The 20,088-nt window shown below is 36.2% G+C and overlaps 3 protein-coding genes across 4 annotated transcripts; 1 reads left to right on the top strand and 2 right to left on the bottom strand.

Annotated features, from left to right (window-relative positions):
* Positions 1–274: 274 nt before the first annotated feature.
* On the bottom strand, positions 275–3,983 carry LOC137729445 (deSI-like protein At4g17486). 2 transcript variants are annotated; one of them, XM_068468393.1, is made up of 5 exons: positions 3,804–3,983; positions 1,979–2,232; positions 1,366–1,424; positions 1,137–1,287; positions 275–788 (listed from the first exon to the last, which is right to left on the bottom strand). In XM_068468393.1, exons 2-5 carry the CDS (start codon positions 2,187–2,189, stop codon positions 544–546), a joined length of 666 nt encoding a protein of 221 aa, XP_068324494.1. In that variant the 5' UTR covers positions 2,190–2,232; positions 3,804–3,983; the 3' UTR covers positions 275–543. The 2 variants fall into 2 exon arrangements, with proteins under 2 accessions (XP_068324494.1, XP_068324492.1); XM_068468391.1 differs by having other exon boundaries at positions 1,137–1,424.
* Positions 3,984–11,584: 7,601 nt separating this feature from the next.
* LOC137728784 (transcription factor HBP-1a-like) lies at positions 11,585–14,644 on the top strand. The gene is made up of 7 exons (XM_068467549.1): positions 11,585–11,635; positions 12,198–12,294; positions 12,418–12,587; positions 12,680–12,719; positions 13,143–13,220; positions 13,986–14,111; positions 14,226–14,644. The coding sequence occupies exons 2-7, from the start codon at positions 12,259–12,261 to the stop codon at positions 14,340–14,342; spliced, it is 567 nt and encodes a 188-aa protein (XP_068323650.1). The 5' UTR covers positions 11,585–11,635; positions 12,198–12,258; the 3' UTR covers positions 14,343–14,644.
* A 256-nt stretch (positions 14,645–14,900) lies between these two features.
* On the bottom strand, positions 14,901–17,067 carry LOC137728783 (arabinosyltransferase RRA2-like). Its single transcript, XM_068467548.1, has 2 exons — positions 16,818–17,067; positions 14,901–16,232 (listed from the first exon to the last, which is right to left on the bottom strand). The coding sequence occupies exons 1-2, from the start codon at positions 16,995–16,997 to the stop codon at positions 15,120–15,122; spliced, it is 1,293 nt and encodes a 430-aa protein (XP_068323649.1). The 5' UTR covers positions 16,998–17,067; the 3' UTR covers positions 14,901–15,119.
* Positions 17,068–20,088: the final 3,021 nt, after the last annotated feature.

Raw genomic sequence — 20,088 nt, 5'->3', positions numbered from 1 at the left:
AAACTCCGTTAAGTGGTCCATGAGCTTTTTATACCCTCAACTTAACGGAGTTTTTTAACAGAATGACTAAAATAATGGATAGTGGACAATCTCAGGAACCACTTCTATTGATTTTAAATCTCAGAGACCAAAGTTATGTGTTATGCAAATCTCAGGGACCATTTTGACTAAAAAGTCATCCTTTCTTTTTTTCTTTTTTTTTTTTTGGTTTAAAACAAATGTTACTGTTTCAGAAGAACATGAAGCTTAATATACTTTTGGTAAAAATGGAGGCTCTCCTACAATTATATGACTGCATATCAATAACTCTAATATCTGAGATTTTACAATACAATCGTACAAATACAACACGGAAACTTCACAAACACCAGTTAGCATAGACGAGCACTAACCCAGTGATTTTACACTCCAATCTCAAAACAACAACATATTCGCCCTCCTAGGACTCGCCAAGGATGAAGGTGACATCCCCCCACTGGCTCAGCATTTGCAGACCGATGGTTGGTCGGCAGTGTAGAAACCGATGATGGATTTCAGTTTTTATCAACCTTCCTTCAATGAGCCATTTCTAGACCTTTTAAATTCCCATGGTGGTAGGCAGCCTTTATAGTGAGAATGTAGGAACAATGACGACATTGATACTTCCCTCTGTGGCAGCGACATTGACGACAAGCAAGTGAAGGCACTTCTTAGTCTCTTTTTTTCACTTTCGCATCCTTTGAAATTGGGGTCATGAGGAATAGTGGTCGTCTTTAGGGCGTCTGGGAGTATACAGTTGCATAGAGAACCTAAAAGGAAGCAGATTCTATGATTTCAGAACGAATTGACCATAATACTTAAGAAAATGAAGAAAAAAGAATTATTCCAAAACTAAAATACTCTTAAAGCTTGCAACTGAACATTTCTAGAAAGGGAGGCACGTTTTGCGTCACTTAATGTGTTAGTTGACAGGAAATCATATAGATATTTTCTTCACTATAGTAAGGTGAGCCTCATGGCATAGTTGAGAAATCATGAAAGGCTAGTGCTCTAAACAGTTGCAAGCGTGGAAGGTAAATCTACATGAAATTAATGTGTGTGGTCCTCATCAATAGCTTGAGAAGAAAAAGGGGTTCAGAAAGACATGTGTCATATACCTATTCTTGCGAGTCGATTGACCCAGTTGGGTATTCGCTTCCCAGTCAGCTTATAACATATATCTTCACAGAAATGGTTGCAGTTCTTGACAATCAAGTGGTACGAGTCACCAATGTAGATGGCAGATTGACGCTCCATGAACTCTCTAACCTGGAAAGGATCCAAGCATGTCATGCCAATGAAAATTGACCTTCTAAACTTGAAGCCAGGGCATTGTCGAGGTTCAACCTCAAAGACACCGCTTGATGAGTACTCATGGGCTCCAAAGGCATATTCCACCCCATGAACTGTAGGCATGAAAACATGATCGATAAAAATTTGCACCATCTTGAGAAACCTAATACTCAGGATGCAACATAAATTATTTCAATGGAGATAATGTTTGGAAATTTTATATCCAAGACTCCAAGTAAATGTAATTTCCTTCAAATATGTCCGACCAGGGAGAATAGCTATTCAGCCCAGTGGAAGGAACAGGAGGAGGTAAGGTAAATACTTTCTAAGAGGAATGACGCTGCAAGACCAAACTAATTTAGAGAGTTTTACTCTTACACAAAACGTTGGTCGTTGAAGTGGCTATAATGGTGAACATGCATATTGCACAATAAAGTTTAGGCAAAGTCTTATCCAGCTGAATCTGCGTGGGTTGAGTTTGTCATTAAGGTTTAACTGGCTTAAGACGAGCAATATCAAGGTAAAAGTTAGACAACAGTTTAAATTGATTAATCAGCAATTGATCTTACAATCAAGAATCAAACATAACCACTAAATTTCAGGGGACTATGGTGGGACTACTCTTTTCAAAGAAACCACCAACATAGATTGATTAAGGTATGCTAACCTTCCACCCCGGAGTGAAAGATGCCAAGGCCTGCCCAATAGACATAGCCATTTGCCGGTGTCAAATCATATACATTAAGATAGACAGGTGCGCTCCCTTGAATGTAGTCTTCTGCCTTCACTTTTGGAAACATGCAAAAACGTGAGGCTGCTTTGCCTCTCAAACAAAGAGGCATAATAGAGTGCCAGCCATCCTTTGGTCCTGATTTCATGCTGAAGGGTGAAACCAGGAATCAATAAATGCGTTGTCCAGACCTGCAAAAATGAACAGAAATTAATTTACAACAAGATACGAATTTTGGCTTCAAAAATAATATCAGATGACATATCTAATTATCGTTTCTCTTTGTATCCATAATACCCTAAAAGATCAAACTGGCACTCATACTTATCTAGTTGTGTTATAATGTCTACAAATTCTGTTTGCTTTGACAAAGTTTATGAAACTTGAGACAAGAAACTTCGACTACCTGACCCAGCTCAGCTTTAAGATAGCTTGTTTGCACAAAAACTGTGGTGATACTGGTTTCATTTATGTCAACTTTCATTAATGCAAAAATGCAAATGGATATATCTTGCCGTGGTTCAATCTTATCAATTATAAAATTGCTGCTATTATATAACCAAGTAGTGAAATTCAGGACACCATGACAAACAAACCTAATAAGTCCCTATATATCAGCTTTAGGTATTTCAGCAGTTTTAAGTAGAAGGTTACAGGCAGTGAGAAACGTTAAGTGTATACATCCCAAGTTGCACAGGTATCAAGAACTTTCATGTGGCTGGATGGAGATCCCCGTTGAAACTTGAAGGGAGTACTGGTGGATCTGAAGTGCGATCAGATCGCAAAAGCAAATTTTCCCATCCAGAAAACGTCTTGTCTGTAAAAACCTTACAGACTAGCAACTGTGAAGCTTCTCAAGATTATTTCTGGGGAAGTTTCTTCAGGATTATGACTATCAAGAGTATAAATTTGTTCATCTTTTGTTTATTGCCCTAAGAGTATCTGAAGTGAATAATGTGGTCCCTCACTAACCCAGTTCGATTACCACTCATCCACCGGTCATCATATCGGCCTCAATATATCAACCCATATTGATTTCCATTAATCCTCATCGTTGAATTCCCATAAACACATCGACTTGAACCATGTTAGTGTTCATTAAGCCATCAATTTATCATACACCCTGCCTACAGTGCTTCACAGATGTCGGGTTTAATCTTTTACACTATGGAGTTTGGCCCTCGAAGGTGGAATGTAAAAATCCTAAATGCTGCAATTCTCTGTCAACCCAACAAAAAAGCCAAATTTCTAAGCTTTCCATATAAATGAAGGGCAAAGAAATTTGTTGAAACTTGAAAGATTCACTCAACTCTCATTGTCAGTCCACATCCTTGATTCTTTTGTTTTAATTCTCTCCCAGAGACACTGGTTATGCACTTAATATCAAATAAACATTTAAATTTCCAGATGTAAGAAAGAACCCATGAACAAAATCGTGCCAAACGTAAACCGTTTTACAGATTTTTAGTTCCTTCTTTTTTCTTCAAAAGTTTGAAAATTTTACTCAGAATTCTGAAGATAAATCTACTGAAATTCTAAGCAGAGAAATCTCCAAACAAAGCAGATCAGATTCATGAGGAAACCCGGGAATTAAACATTTACAGATGGAAAATCAAGAATGTACCTAATAAACTTCATAAAAAATACGACGATAAATAAAAACGCAAGTTGAAATGCGAAAAACAAATCAAGAAACGCAAAAACTTGAGAAAATAATCGAAACCCAGTAGAGAAAAACGAAAACCCAGAGAAACCCACTAACCTCTCGGAAGAGTGACACTCGTCACCGAGTGGAGGAGCCAATGCATCCGTCACCGAGACGCCAAGCAACCATTTTTGTATTTTTCAAAATTCAAAGCAGAGAAGAGAAGAGAGGGGAGTGCGTGGATGAAACCCACACATTATTTTTCTTCTTCTTTCTCTCCTGTTCCTGACAGAAATCAGAAAATGAAAGCTGGCGGACTACAGAATGGCTGATAAAATAGAATCCTGCTGCAGTGGCAATATTTTTTTTTTTTTTAACAAACAATAATATTATACTAAAAGAAAGGAAGTGAACTTGATTTCACAATAGGCCAGATTTAGTTGTAGCAAAAATCGAACTTAAAATATCTCATTTAAGTGAACGAAGAGGAATACCACTAGATCATAAAATTAAGTGGCACTTAGTTAGCATTAAGTAGTACAAATTTTACCAGTTAGTACTACAGTCTAGTTGTATTCATCTCCATTGTTAAGTGGAAGGTTTTAAGTTGGATTCTCTCCGAAACAAATTTTAACCACATTATTGCATTATGAGGTTTAATCCATTCTCATATTCTCTTAATATGGATAATATCGTTTAGTGAAAAAAAAAAAAACGAATTTTAAACAAAATTTAAAGGTTGCAAAGATTCTTTAAACCATTGTAATATCTAACAGATTAACTGTTAATTTTCGGCATGCTCACTAGTTTCTCTAAAAATTGAATAAAATAACAAGAAAATGTTAAATGGTGGATAAAGGTGAAATTTGTGAAAGAAACTTGTCTTTCACTTTGGGACACTTTTGACTGACCGAGTAATATGTGCTTCAATTTTAGCAAACCCTTGGGTCCTCCTCTCTGAGTAATGGTCCATCATGTGCAGTTTTCTCTTTTTTGATGTCGTGGTTTGAAATAATCAAAATTTCAAATATTGAAGTTCTTGACCGGAATAAAAAAAAATAAAAAAAAGTTTCACTTTAGTTTTTCTTGTTTTATATCTTGTTTGGAATAATAAAAACACGTTGATATTATTAAAACATAATATTTTTTTTTTAAATTGTCATTTAGTACACTGATTTAGTGGTATTTTTTTTACTTGTAAATGAGAGGTCTTAGGTTCAATTCTTGCTAAAGACGAATTTCAACCATATTATTACTAACTCATTGTGAGATAAGCTCATCTCCTCCTTATTAGTATAGATAATATCGTTTCTTCAAACAAAAAAAAAAAAAATTTAATAACTAATCTTATGAGTTAAAAAACATTTTCAATTTAATACAACAATATTTACATTAAGATATAGGAGATTTAAGTAATATGTCAATCATAATAATTTGGAACTCAGGAGTCTAATCTAAAACTACTCAGTAAGAAACAGTATCTAACATGCCTTTAGTTGTCACAATTTAAATGTGTGTATATTTCCACTTAATTTATTGTTGCATAAAATTAAAGGAGATAATTTCTTTTTATTTTTTTTAATTAAGACAACAATATCACTTCCATTCCGATATTGCGGTAATGAAAAAGGACATTATTTGTAAATATATTGAAGAAAAATAAATAAATGTACAATAAGTTAGAGGGGACATGAAGGGATATCCTAAGTAGAAATAGAAAAATATTAGAAACATAAATTAATTAAGACAACTCTTAAGAGAAACAAAAATTTGAAAGCCTTTAATGACTATGAGCAAAAGCCGCAACTGCACACAACGGACAAGAATCCTACCAATAAACACCAAAGAAGATAATTTATTGTCCTTCAATAGAAATAGATAACAGAATCACAAAAATTGGAAATGCAGTGAGAAAAGTGAAACTTCACCTAAACTAAGAAAACCTTTCCTTTTTTTTTTTTTTGCAAGATAATATTCTAAATTACTCTATAATTTACAGTATGAAACTTTGAACATGAGCGCAAAGAGACAAACATATTATCCTAACTAACCGACATAACTTACATCTACGTCCAAATTACATAATCAAATAAAAATCATAGTTAAGCTTTTTCTTAACATTGACCAAAAAGAGTAGTGTCTTATTCTAATGAGCTGTATTTGATTAAGAGTAGGCCCATCCCATGCGAGCTGGCTACAATTGTGAGTCCCACAATAGTTCTAGCAACCAGAATTAGTCTTGACAGCTAGATTTGTAAAGAAAAATTAGGTATTTTGTTATTCTAAATCTGTTGCTTCATTTGTGAATGATCATGCTAAATTGTGGACACATGTTTCTTGGCAAATACACAGAAACAAGAGAGGATTATTGGAAGCTAATTAATAGTTAGTACATATATATATATATATATATATATATATATATATATATGGCCACTGAATTGGCAACTGATTGACATTAATTGGTATTACTCTTCTTTTTCTTTAACATCACGGTTCCTTTATCTTGGTAGAAATATTTCAAGACTGATGTATCTTTTTTTTCTTTCTTTTTTTTCCCTAAAAAGGGGACCAGGCTACCAACTAGTGGCCGCGTTACGGCAGTCTACCTTTTTGAGAGTCGGAAAGATTAACAGAGACATTTCAGCCTCTCTTTGGGCATTATCATGCGATTCACTAACGTCATAAATCGAACTCATGACATATCTTATGAAATAGGAGCTTGAAATTCATTTCCAACTATTGCGGCATCCCATGGTGGTAGTATCTTATTTTGGGCTAATGTGTTTGATTTTTATGCTTATGGGTGTGCCTACGTTTGACTACTTATTTAGGGTTTTTTATAAGATGCTCTGGACTTTCTAACCATTAAATCTTGATTTTTAAACAAAAATCTAATGGTTAAACAGCCCTCTTTTTAGGTTCTAACGGAAGGAAAACTGAAAGTGGCGGAAACAACCATGCCATGGACTTACATTTATGAGTGTATGTAGTATTGCTACCTTGCACTACGAATAATATATACTTATTCTATTTGTATTCATGTACGTTTATGTAGGGTTTTTTCTTCAGTGCGTTGATGTAAGGAGTATTGATAAGATTTTTACTACTTACAAAAGTAGGGATAAACATACTTAAAATACTTGTAAGAGTATAAGGTAATTGTAGTATAGTAGCTTGACTCTAGCAAGTCCGTTCTCCACATGGATTGAATGAATAATTTATAACCAAATCTTAATTAATTATTTGAAAACAAAGTTTGGAAAAAGGTGATTTTATGACCTAAAATAGTAAAAACGAATTTAATTAAAAACAAATAAATAAATTGGTAAAGTAAAGAAAAAAAAAATAGTTTTGAAAATCAATTTAAGCACTTGGGTTCTGTCGTCACCTTAACAATCTTACGTAGTTCTTCCAATTAATTATGAATTACCCATGCATATTTTGAAAGTTAGGTTTTCCTAAATATATCATACTTGGAACCTTCAATATAGAACGTATATCTAACATGCAACCCATTTGTGATATCTGGATCAAATGTGAACATGCAAGACTCATTAAGTTTTGTGAAAACCTTTGAAAAACCATATTACCCTTACGACATGTCGTCTATCCCAAGAAGTTACACATATTAACCATAAGAAGCCTTAGTCAATATTAGGGACATCCCTCCGCTAAAATTGCATGAAATTACTTTTCTAAATACCCTATTGGTAGCCAATCACTAAGACAAATAGATAGTTTCAACACAGTGATTAATAATTCAAAATTTGCATTCATAATATCATAAGCAAATTGAAAAAAAACCACATATTATTGCTAAGGTTCGTGGTCTCGCTCTAGGAAACGAGATTAGTTACGAACAATCATAAAACAAAATATTACTAAGAGCATGGATAGAAAACACCTTGAAAATAAACTTCAATCGTCAAAAACTCTCTAAAATGAGTTCTCCAAAGTAGTGCATTCTCTCTAAAGTGCATTTTTTTTTCTTAAACCTAATGGCTAAATAGCCTTATTTATACTACTACAAAATAAAACCTACCTAGAAAAGGTCTTCTAAAAACTATGAAACATAATAGAATAAGATAACTAGGAAATAAAAGGTTTCCTATTTAAACTGAAATTCAGACTTCTCAAAAAATCGGACTTTTGACTGACCAAATCAACTCCGATTTGATCCCAAAAGGTCTCTTTTTAAAGCTTGAGATGTCCCAAACAAATCCTCATAATGAATCTTCTCTCAAACTATGCCATCTTGACTTTCAAAATACTCAAAACGTCCAAAAATGTCAATTTAGGAAAGCTGCGCACTGGGCCTTTATTTTATCGCCACGGTCAAAAAGCATGGTAGAAAAATCTAGAATTTTGACACAATCATTTTGAAAGACTCGTGAACATCCTCCAACTAGAATCACCAAAATTCATCTATTTAATCACTTTTTGTTCTAGAGGAAGTCGAACATCCTACATTGAAAATACATAATAAAACATCAAAGTTCACACAAAATAACAAATAAATTAATACTGAAAATAGGGTAAAATATATAGTTTTAATATCAACTCATCAAGTATATATACTTGTTTCTACTCATCCAAATCATTAGATTAATGTTATGTATAATATTTCCATGTTGATCGCTATATTGATGACTAAGCATGCATGAGACAATTTAACATTCTAAATAGATTGCCACTTAATACTATAATCTAGTGGTATTCCTCTTTACTAGTAAGTGAGAGGTTTTAGGTTCGATTTTCGTCAAAGGCAATGGAGAAGCTGAGAATTTTTCACCAGATGGGCTAGCTTAAAGATTTAAATCATTATAAACAAAGAAACTTGATACTTTATTTTTCACAGTATCAACTAGCTTAAGAATTTTTTTACAAGGTGAGCAAAAAATTTTCATTATTAAACAAATATGTGTTAAAATTGAAACAAATCAAAATTTGTAGGAAAAAAAAGAGACGGTTTGTAAACTACATCATTATGACTAGCCCAACAAGTATGAGGCTTAATCCACTCCCACACCTACTTAGTATAGATAATATCAACCTTGCATGTATGAATTACTAAATTATGGATACATTTTGACACAAGCAAATATCGGAAAAAAGGAAGAACTGAACTTGTAACTTGTTTGCAAAGATAAATGTTCTCAATCAATTAAGTTAGAATGACTCTGACTGAGACTAAAATCAATTTATTTTTTATAATATATTTCTTTAACTGAGACGAAGTCAAACAAAAGTATAAATTACATACATAGGTATTAAAGGTGTAAATTTATGACACAACAATATAAACGACTCAGAATTTAGATCTTAAATTAGAATTAGACAACATACATCGATCTTTTTTTTTTTTTTTTTTTTTTTTTTTTGTCGAAGAGTAAATATTATTAAAGATAAATTGGAATGTTTACATCAGAAGCCAGAATATTAAACAACTGTTCCGGCTCAATGCGATTCCACAAATGATTCCCCCTATACGCATAACAAAAGAAGCCACATGATGCGCAACCTCATTACAGGCACGAGGAGTAAATAAAAACTCAACAGAACTCAATGGTTGTCGAATATGGTGAATATCCCATAGGATACCCTCCATTGCTGCCTCCGTAGCCAAGACTCCATTTAGCATCTCCACCAAGACCTTCGAATCCGTCTCCAACTAAACAAATTCGAATCCCTTTTCCACACAAGCCATCAGTGCCAATCTCATTGCTTTCGCTTCTGCCATCAAACTAGAGCCACATAATAAATCTCCCATACCTCCAGTACATTGAAAGATCCCAGCAAAATTCCTAGCAACCCATCCAATGCCACCCCTACTCGTTTGCTTACACCAAGCCCCATCGCAGTTCACCTTAATAGTGCAAAAAGGAGGCTTCACCCACCTCCTATGCGTCTCTCCCTCGACCACCTGCTGTCTGCAATGGTGCTGCTCACTGTCCCATCTACTGTCCTTTATCTCCCTCCATTGCTGATGCAAAAGGTCCAACGCAACACGCGATTCACAAACCACTTTCTCAAAAACTGCACTATTCCGGCATTTCCATATCCTCCATAGTCCACATACTACCCACCGCAAAAGCTGGTCCGACTCCTTCTCCCCACCATATTTATTACACAATCCTTTCCAACACTGCAAAAAGTCACCACCCTCCACCGTCCCCACGTCCAGTTGCAGTGGGGAGCTGAACCAAAACACACGTGCGAACGGACACCTGAAAAATAAATGCACTTGTGTTTCCTCCTCGTCTTCACATAAAGGACAGTAAGTCTCTAATCGAATCCCCCGTCTCCTTAAAATATTCTGAACTACTAGGACATTTCTACACCCCTTCCAGATAAAATGGCGTAACTTAGGGGGAACCCTCAACCACCATACTGCCATCCAAATTGTATCCTTAGTGGCATCGCAGCTTGATTGACCCCTACGCCCGAGCTCCCCATTCATGTCCATTTCTTGGGCAACCAAATATCCAGACTTCACCGAATATATCCCATCCTGAGTATAATGCCAATTGAGACGGTCAGAACATCCAAAATGACTAAGCGGCATACATAAAATAATACGGGCTTCCTCTGGATTGAAACACCGTTCCACCACCTCCTTAGGATGCGATGTCCTTCTAACCGTAAACTGCCTCTATAAGATATGATAGCTTTGATTTTACTACCACTTTGAGTTTCAATACTTTCCGTTTAAGGAACCTATCTAAGACTTGATCATTATACCTCATGACGTATACGCACATACTTTATAGAGATATCATCAACAAATGTGACACAATGTAATATGCTTATTTCCCAGATATTAATTAGAGATGGTTTAACGACAACATTGAGAAGACAACAATATTTCTAAATATTCTATTTATCATCATAGATTACTATTCTTCAAGTAACCTCTTCATTAAAGAGAGAGGATCTTCGTCGGGATCCTCTTTGTAAGGATCCCGAGAATCATTCAATCACATTAGCTTATCGTACATCGTGCGGCTAGTTTTTGTCAGGTACTGTTTATATTCAATTTGAAACAAATAAATTTACAATAATTTTGACTCACGATGTACGATGAACGGATGTGATTGAGGATCCCCAGGATCCTCACAAGGAGGATCCAGTGAGGATCCTCACTCTTCATTAAAAACCTTTTCGTTTTAACTTTTCGACTCTCTTTTCAAGCTAAAGTTTTGTAGGATGACTATAATCGTCTATTTTTAAAGTTACTATTTAAGAATCAAATGTGTTAGAAATTAACTAAATAAGAAATCGTTTATTCATCTAAAGTTATTCAATAAATAGATGAATCATGTTATTTAGTTAAAAACTAAAATTTGGACACCGTCAATTAATAAACAATTGTTAATTTAATTGATTTTTTTAAACAAACGATATTATCTGCACTAAGAGAGTAGAGGAGCAGGTTAAGCCATACAATTTGTTAGCAATAATATGATTCAAATTCGCCTTTAAAAAAAATCGAATCTAAAACTTTTCATTATGAGTGAAAATGAATACCGCTTAACTGTATTATTAAGTGACAAGTTAATTGATTTTTTGCGTATGTAAAATGTTCAATTATTATGAAACATTGTAAGATAAGGAATGAGAGCCGAAAAAATAAAACAACATTAAAAAAAAAAAAAATTGAATAAACGAAAGAAAAGGGCGGGACTCGCGACGTGTATTTTATAATCATCGCAGGACAAGATACGGAAAGTAGAAGGAAATAGAACGGTGGAAACGAAACTATTCTGAACCGTAGATATCGTCCAGAAGAAATCCTAACCGTCGTATTTGAACCATGTTCGAATAGGAAAGCTCCAGTACCCATATCGTCCACTGTATAAAGCCCAAGGTCTACAGTGTGAACCAAACCAACAAAACCCATACTCACGGCACTCTCTCGTTTGGCGCCACAGCTAGAACAGCCACAGGTCTCTCTCTCTCTCTCTCTCTCTAGCTTTCTTGCAACTAAATTATGGCGCTAAATTCTTAGTTATAATTAAATTCAATTGGGTATGTGGTTCTTGAATTTCTTAGTCATAATTTACCCGTTGAGAATCATGAATTTAGTGTCAGAAAATTGATGCCAATGTATGCAGTTATTAATTCAATTAATTCTTCATTTATTTTTATTATTTATTTGCTATTTTTGATTAGCTTAAACTCTTAGAGCAATTATTTTAAAATTAAATTGCAAGATTAATTCTATGAAAGTTACCTCCGATAAATAAAGAATGGGCATTTGAACTCAGAAATCTGTGTTTTTTTTTTTTTTTAATACAATCGATATTGGGAAATGGGGATTCGAACTCGGACCTCGGGTGCAGGTGGAAATACTCTTAGTCAGCTGAGTTACAAGCCCCTTGCTTAGAACTCTGTGTTCAATTGAGAACCCATTTTTCTCCCCCTTGTTTTTGTTTAATGGAGCTCTAACTCTGATGAACAAGTGGAGATGTATGCTTTTGCTAATTTAGGTTTGTTTTCTTGTTTCAGTCTTTTAGTTATTGGAGTTCATAACCAGCAGGATTGCAAATTTGCAATACCTTCCAAACAAATGGGGACTAGGGAAAGCAGTGCAGCTTCAACTCAGGTGCTCTCTTTCTCCCTATCTCTCTCCCCCCATCTCTCTCCAGATCATTATGCACCTTCAACTTACTTGCATATTGATGGATGAATACATTTGATTTTGTAACCAATTAAACTAAATGACCAGGTTGTGGCATTCGAAATGCAAAAACAAGAACTGATTCTCGATGAGTACACAGAGTCATTGATAATATACGAGGGAGGCTCAGTAGGTACGGATTTCGTAGGTAAAAGAGTTGCTGAAGGCGAAAAGACAACTTGTATTTCTGGAAATAATTGTGATGGTGCTTCTCAAAGGTATTGTTAATTTGTCTCTATGATCAACGCCTTCGGTAACATGTTTTTATTTTGCAAGTCTATTCATGTTTTGCATTGTTTCCTTTCGTCAGTGCTGCAAGCAGGGGTGAGGACTCATCTGACAAGAACCGAGTATGCCATTCTACTTAAGTTTATGCTCAATAAATTGATGCTTGTATGAGATGTGCATTAATAAATGGATACATTCTTATTTTCCCAGTTGATTTCATGAATCCTTCAGTTCTTTTTGGTGTGTTCCCTTTACTAGCTATGATCTCGTTTCAAGCATACTATGTCGCTCAGCGTACTCGCCAATGCTTTTCTTTTTCTTGTACAACATCAAATGTGCAAAAGAAGTGAGGATGCTCTTATCATCTTCATTTGCACAGTTGAACCTATCATCCTTGGGATTAGTTATCATTTTCGGAAACTTCCAATGTTTCGGTTCCTTTCTGTTCTCCTCGCTATTCACTTATGGTGTCTGGTATATGCCAATGCAACTTTTGTTCTCTCCCTTGCAGTACTCCCCTCTATTCATTTCTATTGTTTTGACAGGAAGATTATGAACAGAGAATGGAAAGAAGAAGACTGGCTAACAGGGAAGCTGCTAGGAGGTCAAGAATACGCAGACAGGTAATATATAGAGATTTCATAATTTCATTCGTTAATTAGCTTTTTTCCCTTGCAGTAGACGGTGCGATATTTTGTGAACAGAGTTTTTTTCTTACCTTTTTCGACATCAGTAGGATACAGTATATAAGGTGTCAAACACTACTTGGATCTCTGTATTCAATAATTGTCACTCTAGGAAAACACTGTCTTGGTTTCTATGCAAGAACTTGCTTATGTGTCTCAAGGATTTGATGGGGATGATGAGAAGTACAACGACGTTTGAAGTCTTAACCGTCGATGCAAGAACCTTCTTTTAGGTTTGAACTCTTAATCGTGGATGTAAACAACGCATGGAGTGGAGACTCAAAATTTAAGGGAAATGAGATAAGTTTCAGATATCGGATAAGTTCAGTACATATTGTTATTCAAGGTTCCCTAGGCCTGAACTTTTTCGCCTTTCACATTCCTGGTGTCATGATTTAGAAACTAATGTAGAATTTAATCCGTAAAAATCAAACTTTCCTCCATCTAATTCTGTGTTAGCCTTAAAATTATGGTACCGTATAAGTAGATTAGTTTACCCGACCAGCAGGAGTTGGTACCTCAGCTGAAAGATGTTTTAGCAAACATTCTAAGCTCTGTTACTCTGCGTTTCTCATGCGTTGATTGTAATGTATCTCTTCTTTCTTAGATGATGAACTTTTGACTCTTCGCATTTGATAGAGGAGTTACTTTTTCACTCGATTATTGTTGTGTTTCATATGATATATTGGTTTTGTATTCCAGCAAGAATGTGAGAAACTACGAGCAACCGCAGAGATTCTTGAGAGCGAGATTGCCCAGATCCCACGCGATATATGGAGGCTTTCTGAGCAAATTGAGAAACTCAAGGAAGAAAACGACAGCATATTTGTTAGTCATCTAAACTCTAGTTTTTCTTTATCCTCTGTCCCTATTTTCCTTCAGTTTACCTTTTTCTTCTGGAAGAAAGAAAGAATTCACAACATCGATTTGCCAATGGAACAGGATGAGCTAGAGAAGAAGTATGGTGCAGATGCAGTTTCTGATCTGAGAGCTGTGAAGGACTCTTTGGAAGGTAAATGCAAAGACACTGACCCAAAGACGCCGAGCAGAGACAGCTGAAGTCCTAATCCTCCATCACTCAGTTCGGGTCTGTAATCACTCTGCTGTTGTTTCATGTAGTTGAAAGCTCCAGAAAAATTCCTACTTGTGGATAAAGAAGTAGCACCAGTGTTCTTTAATTTCCTGCCTAAGCGCTGGGTGGCTTGGCACCACTGTGATTAGTCCTAGGCGTCTAAAAGAATAAGAAAGGACGCCTAGACCTGATTAGGCGAGCTGGGTAGTTTTGCAACTTTTTTTGCTTTATTTAACAAAATGTCTTAGATCGCAGCTTTCAGCTAGTCAGAAAATAGATAAGTTTTATTTGACATTTTATTTTTCAATTAATTAACATTCGTTATATGCTTGTTCCCAATGTTTTCAATATGTTTTAGTGCTTTATAATTTATATTTACTTTGCAATTTATGGATCCTAAACACAACTATGTATGTTTTAAGTATAAGTAAACGCTTATTAATAAGTTATATAATAAACTTAACTAGATTAAAAAAAAAGGTCTAGGCACTAGGGGCAAAGGTCTAGGCACTAGCCCCTGTTCACCGCCGGACTAGTGCTTGGCATTTTTAAGAATATTGAAAAATACTAAGCGTAAATATGATATCACAGGATTTCAATTCTTAAAACGATTTCAAACATACAAAAATTGGCCTTAAATCCTACAACTCTATGGATATTGTTTTGAACACAAAGTATGACTTTCGAACATTTACGTTACAATTCCTTTGAACACAAAGTAAAAATGTCCTGAGTTTATGTATGATTAGGGGGAACAATCTCCATCACTCTGAACCATCAGGGAAAGGTTTCAGTGCATCCTGCTTCCCGTTGACATAAAATTCCACAACTGCTAACATTCTAGGATACTTATCGGGATGGTAATTAACGTGAACAATCACCGGCTTTAACTTCCTCAGTTTAGCGTCTTTCCTCACGGTCTTGAAGAGGACCTTGCTGTTCATAAAGAGAGAGAAATCCATAGTTCTCCTGGAAGCATGAAGTCCATCGTACCCGGGATGAGAGGGGAAAAAGAGTTCCTCATTGAACACTGCCTGGTCCCAAGCCTGCTCCTTAGAGAGTCGATTGGCCACACGATCCAATAGCTCAATTGAAGGAATTGTTGGTCGAATGTAGAAGAAACCAGAGTTATAAACCCACATACGCATTGTATGAGCATATCGAGCCCAACCCATTCCTGGCTCATCAAAGACGTCGTTGTAACCATAAGCAGTCATATTGTTGTGACCATCAGTCATGGACTCTACATCCGAATCGCGATATAGATGATTAAAAGGGTTTTGCAAGTACACAATATCGACATCTGACAGAAGAACACTATACCCGAGCTGCAAAAACTCCCTCAGAACACGAAATTTTAACCCGGAGACGGCATGGTTACCTCCGGTCCTCGCAACTGAATCAATGACTTTGTCTGGGTCTCTCATGTAAACTGGAACATCTTTCGATTTGCAGTATCTGGCAATTTCTTCATCCAAAGCAACAACCAGATAATTAGATATGCCCACTCTCTTAATATTAGTGAACCACAAATCCAACATTTCCTTCACATTTGAGTTTGCAAGAGCAACTATAAGCTCTCTGTTAACAGCAACCTTCTCCAAAATCTTTGCTAACCTCGGATTCACTGATTCATCAGGAAGAACGCTGGGGTTGGTTCGTGAGCCTTCGACGGTACCAAAAGGCCCAGCTTTCTTCTGATCTCCCAACACAAGAACTTGTTTCTCTGCCTGATCTTTCCTTTGCTCAGCCAACCGAATATTTTCAGTCAATTCTCTAACCTGCTTCTTCAACTCGGCATTTTTCTCAGATGCTGCAACAAACTCTGACTTCAACAGGTTGATCCGTTCAGATGACTCGCAAAGGGAAGAACCAACCTAGTGCACAAATAACTAAAAATATCAATATCAACATCAACATCAACATCTTTAAGAACCGCAAATTGCACCCGAAAATATTAAACCATCTGTTATGTGCTTAGCTATTTGATTTCGTAGTGCAAGAAGAGCTATATGAACCGCCAACGATTATGTTAAAGAGTACGCACAAACGATTTCGACCTCATGTCAAAGCTTCAAACAAATGCCCAAATGGGAAATGAAAGCCGGTTTGAAAACACGCATCATAGTTCACATCAAGCTTATTCCTCATTATGCCTAACACGTACAAATCTGATATCGATTTATTAAACGAAAAACAAAACTTTGAGCATGTCAAATTATCAGCTTTAGTATTTCCAAACACCGTCATTTGTCAAGTTCTGAGCACAGGCAAATCAATTACATTTTCTGGGTTTGAATCAAAAGTAAATGCATCCAAAGCTCAAGTCATCGGGCATCATTTCGCATCGAATTGCCTAAATCCCAATCGCTAATCACCCATTCATTTAAAATTATAAAAAATTTCAAGCACTAATCACCCAAACAGATAAGTATAAAAACCCAAGAAGGACGAGAAGGAACCTGGGCGATCGATTTAGCGAAGTTGCGATTGAGAATGGCGGCCGGATTGGAAATAGAAAGGAAGCCACTAGGGAAGCAGAGAGCGAAGACGCAGCCGAGAAGGACTCCAACTGCTATGGCGGCGCCGACCTTCGATTTTCTGAGAGACTGCGGTTTCTCTCTGCGACTCACCACCGCCATGCCTTTGTTTTCTCTTCTCAGCTATGCTTTGAGAGGGAGGAGAGAGACAAGCAGAGAGAGGGGAAGTTGCTGTTGTTTAACTTTAACTTCAGACGGTGGTTGACTTTGTCCAAAAAAAAAAAACAGCGGTTGACTGGAGCAATGGAAAAATGATACTTAGTTAATTAACTAAATTAATTTTGAGGCTTTTAATCAAAGTTAATTAACTAAATATTGGGTTGATTTTAAATTAGTATTTAACATTTTTTTTTTAACAAACGATATTATTTATGCTAAGGAATCGGAGGATTGAGTTAAGCCTCATAATGAACTACCAATAATGTGATTCAAATTCGCTTTTGGTGACAATCAAACCTAAGACCTCTTAAAACCTAAATAATTAACTAACATGCAAAAATTAGACATATGTTAGACCTTCGGTGTTAAGCTAGGACTTTAGTAACATAAGTGAATACGTTAAACCATTAAATGATGAGATGGTCAAAAACTAAAGTTGATTTTCACTAACGCCATCTTTAGAGCTTTAATCTCCTAAATCGAATCTTTTTAATTAATGCTAAATTTGTTTAGCTAAAATGCGTCGATTTGGAGATTGAAACTTTATAGATAACTTGAGAGTTAAAACACGCTTTAATATTTGTCAGTTGTCATCACTTAACGTTAATGAACCTAACAAATACCCATTTTTAAGACTTTAGGTAGTTATTTGGAATGTTTTAAAAGATTATGACCAATTTGGAATCATCCCTAAACGTTGGGTAGTTATCCGAACTAAACCCTAATATAAATTATCTAATTCAATAGATGTCTTTGAAATTAACAGTAGTTGTTTATGAGATTTAAACTCAAAATTATTATTCGCACATCGTCAATTGCAGACACATCCGGACCCGGAATGTCCACTAGGACTCCGAATTGAGCTGTGTTGGCCGACACCTAGAAGGTGACGAAGCCATAAAGTATAGTGATGTGGAAAATGTGAATAAATTTAAACCTAAAAGTGCCTAAAGAAAAGAGTGCGCTGTGAGTGGGAATGAACCCATTTCACACGTGACGTCAGAGCATAAGTAAACTACATTAGTGTGGGTAACGATCATACCCTCAGAGGTAGCCATCTATATTGAGATTCGCTAAGAATCCTCGTCGATACGAACTTTCAGTAGCTAAAACCTGGAGGGGCGAAAAATAAAGTTTTAATAAAAACTTTTTGAAAACGTTATAACCCCTCGCTATAAAACCCATATAGTTTCTAGAAAATAATACTACGTATATACGTAAAACAATGCACAAAGATAGTAAAAACCAAGTATGCCATGTCATAACGTTTCAACACTGAAATATGTAAGCCACGTGTGAAAATCAAGGTAAAATAATATGCCAGCTAGAGTCACCTAAGTGACCTGTACGGCTGAACCTAGAGCTTATCAACCTATGCCTGCACACAAGTCGAAACCGCCTAATGTGGTCTGTACGACACGCTGGGTGTAAATAAGTAAGCTCAAGTGTTATGATCACGTGAAGGCTGTGTGATGAATCGCGTGTCACCTACGAGTCGGAACCACCTATTGTGGTTTATATGACAGGATGGCACCAGACTTCAATCCAAGGTGAACGTGTGGTGCAGGAGGTGAATGATCACGTGAAGGCTGTGCCCTGGTATCCGGCGGGAGAATTAACATCGGGGTGCAGGATAATGAGCTCTAAGTGTATCTATGCATAACAATGTAATGTAACCAATCATTCACATACTAACTCACCTGAAGCTTACCTGAGTCTCCGCAGCATCATTTCATATAATGCATAACAATAGTAATGAAATACTAAAAATATAATTCATTCACGACATGGCATTCAAAGCATAGTTCATATAAAAACGTTTCTGGAAACCGTAAAGCATATATATATATATATATATATATATATATATATACACACACAGTATAAAAAGGAAGAAGACCCACTTACCTGGAGTCCACGCTACAACTCCCTAGCACAAACATCGAAGTGTCACGAACGATCGGCACCTAGAACAATTATCAAACCACATCTCAGAATCCTTATCAATATAACACATAACTTACATAAAACACATCCCCAAGGACGTTCTAGAATGATTTGAGACCCATTGACCAAATGTCAACTATCGGTCAAAGATTGAATATAGGGTCTACAACCCTAACTCGATTTGGAAGATCCGCACCTCATATTTCCGATTCATAATGTCCAGAATCCACATTATGCTTCTAAAATATCATACTAAAGTTTCATTACAATCCAACGGTTGGATCTTCACCAATTGCCAAAACCAAGTGGCGGCCGACGTTTTATTTTACGAACTTACAAATTCAATTCGAAAAGACCCGTGTGTTGGATTCCCAATCCATAAATTTCTATGGTCCTCAAATATTACGTACTATAATGTATTAAAGTTTGGTGATGATCCAACGGTCGGATCGTCAATTACTATTCTAATCAAGTGGCAGACCTTAATGGAACTAGGTTCAAACAACAGAACTTCGTCAATCGGACTTACAAATGGAATCAGGGTAATTAAATTTAGTCTAGGAAGGTCAGGGGATGTCTCGGCCCACTCACCGCTACAGGTGGCGGGCCGCCCTGACTCGAAGGAAAAATCAACTATTTCCAAAAATTACCAAATTTTACAGACAAGTAGAGCTCAGTAAAGGGAACAATTTTCTTACATGTGGCCAAGTCCAATTTGGCCAAGAAACACCTGAAATCCACATCGATCCACCGAAAACCCTTGAAATGTGTGTTCTTGATTCAACTCCAAACAAGCTCCGACGCCTCAACCATTTCTTAGACTTTGTTCCTGGGGTTGAGGGGAGTCTATTGGTGGGTGGTAGTCGATGGGATTAGCTTCAAATTTTGGTGATTTGAACCCAAAACCGCTGCACCCCACCTTGCGGGTTCTCCCAATTTCAAGGTCAAATCCCTTGATTTTTGGGGTGTAACAGGAAGGGGGAAGGTCATGAAGGGTTTTCCAAGTGGTGGTTTGATGAAAGTCGCCGAAAAAACGGACTATCATTGTCGGAAAATCTCCCAGAAATGGGTCGGGTCACGGGTTAAG

This window comes from Pyrus communis, chromosome 3 (assembly GCF_963583255.1).
Source record: "Pyrus communis chromosome 3, drPyrComm1.1, whole genome shotgun sequence".
Classification (NCBI taxonomy): domain Eukaryota; kingdom Viridiplantae; phylum Streptophyta; class Magnoliopsida; order Rosales; family Rosaceae; genus Pyrus; species Pyrus communis.
This window is presented reverse-complemented; position numbering and strand designations above follow the sequence as displayed.

Excerpts from the sequence above, each read along its gene's own strand:
- LOC137728783 (XM_068467548.1), bottom strand. The coding sequence starts at position 16,997 with ATGGCGGTGGTGAGTCGCAGAGAGAAACCGCAGTCTCTCAGAAAATCG. Across the intron at positions 16,233-16,817 it reads TCGCTAAATCGATCGCCCAG|GTTGGTTCTTCCCTTTGCGA; the intron begins GTTCCTTCTCGT and ends TTTGTGCACTAG.
- LOC137729445 (XM_068468391.1), bottom strand. The coding sequence starts at position 2,189 with ATGAAATCAGGACCAAAGGATGGCTGGCACTCTATTATGCCTCTTTGT. Across the intron at positions 1,425-1,978 it reads CTTTCACTCCGGGGTGGAAG|TTCATGGGGTGGAATATGCC; the intron begins GTTAGCATACCT and ends TCATGCCTACAG. Across the intron at positions 789-1,136 it reads CAATCGACTCGCAAGAATAG|GTTCTCTATGCAACTGTATA; the intron begins GTATATGACACA and ends GCTTCCTTTTAG.
- LOC137728784 (XM_068467549.1), top strand. The coding sequence starts at position 12,259 with ATGGGGACTAGGGAAAGCAGTGCAGCTTCAACTCAG. Across the intron at positions 12,295-12,417 it reads GCAGTGCAGCTTCAACTCAG|GTTGTGGCATTCGAAATGCA; the intron begins GTGCTCTCTTTC and ends CTAAATGACCAG. Across the intron at positions 12,720-13,142 it reads ACTCATCTGACAAGAACCGA|GAAGATTATGAACAGAGAAT; the intron begins GTATGCCATTCT and ends TTGTTTTGACAG.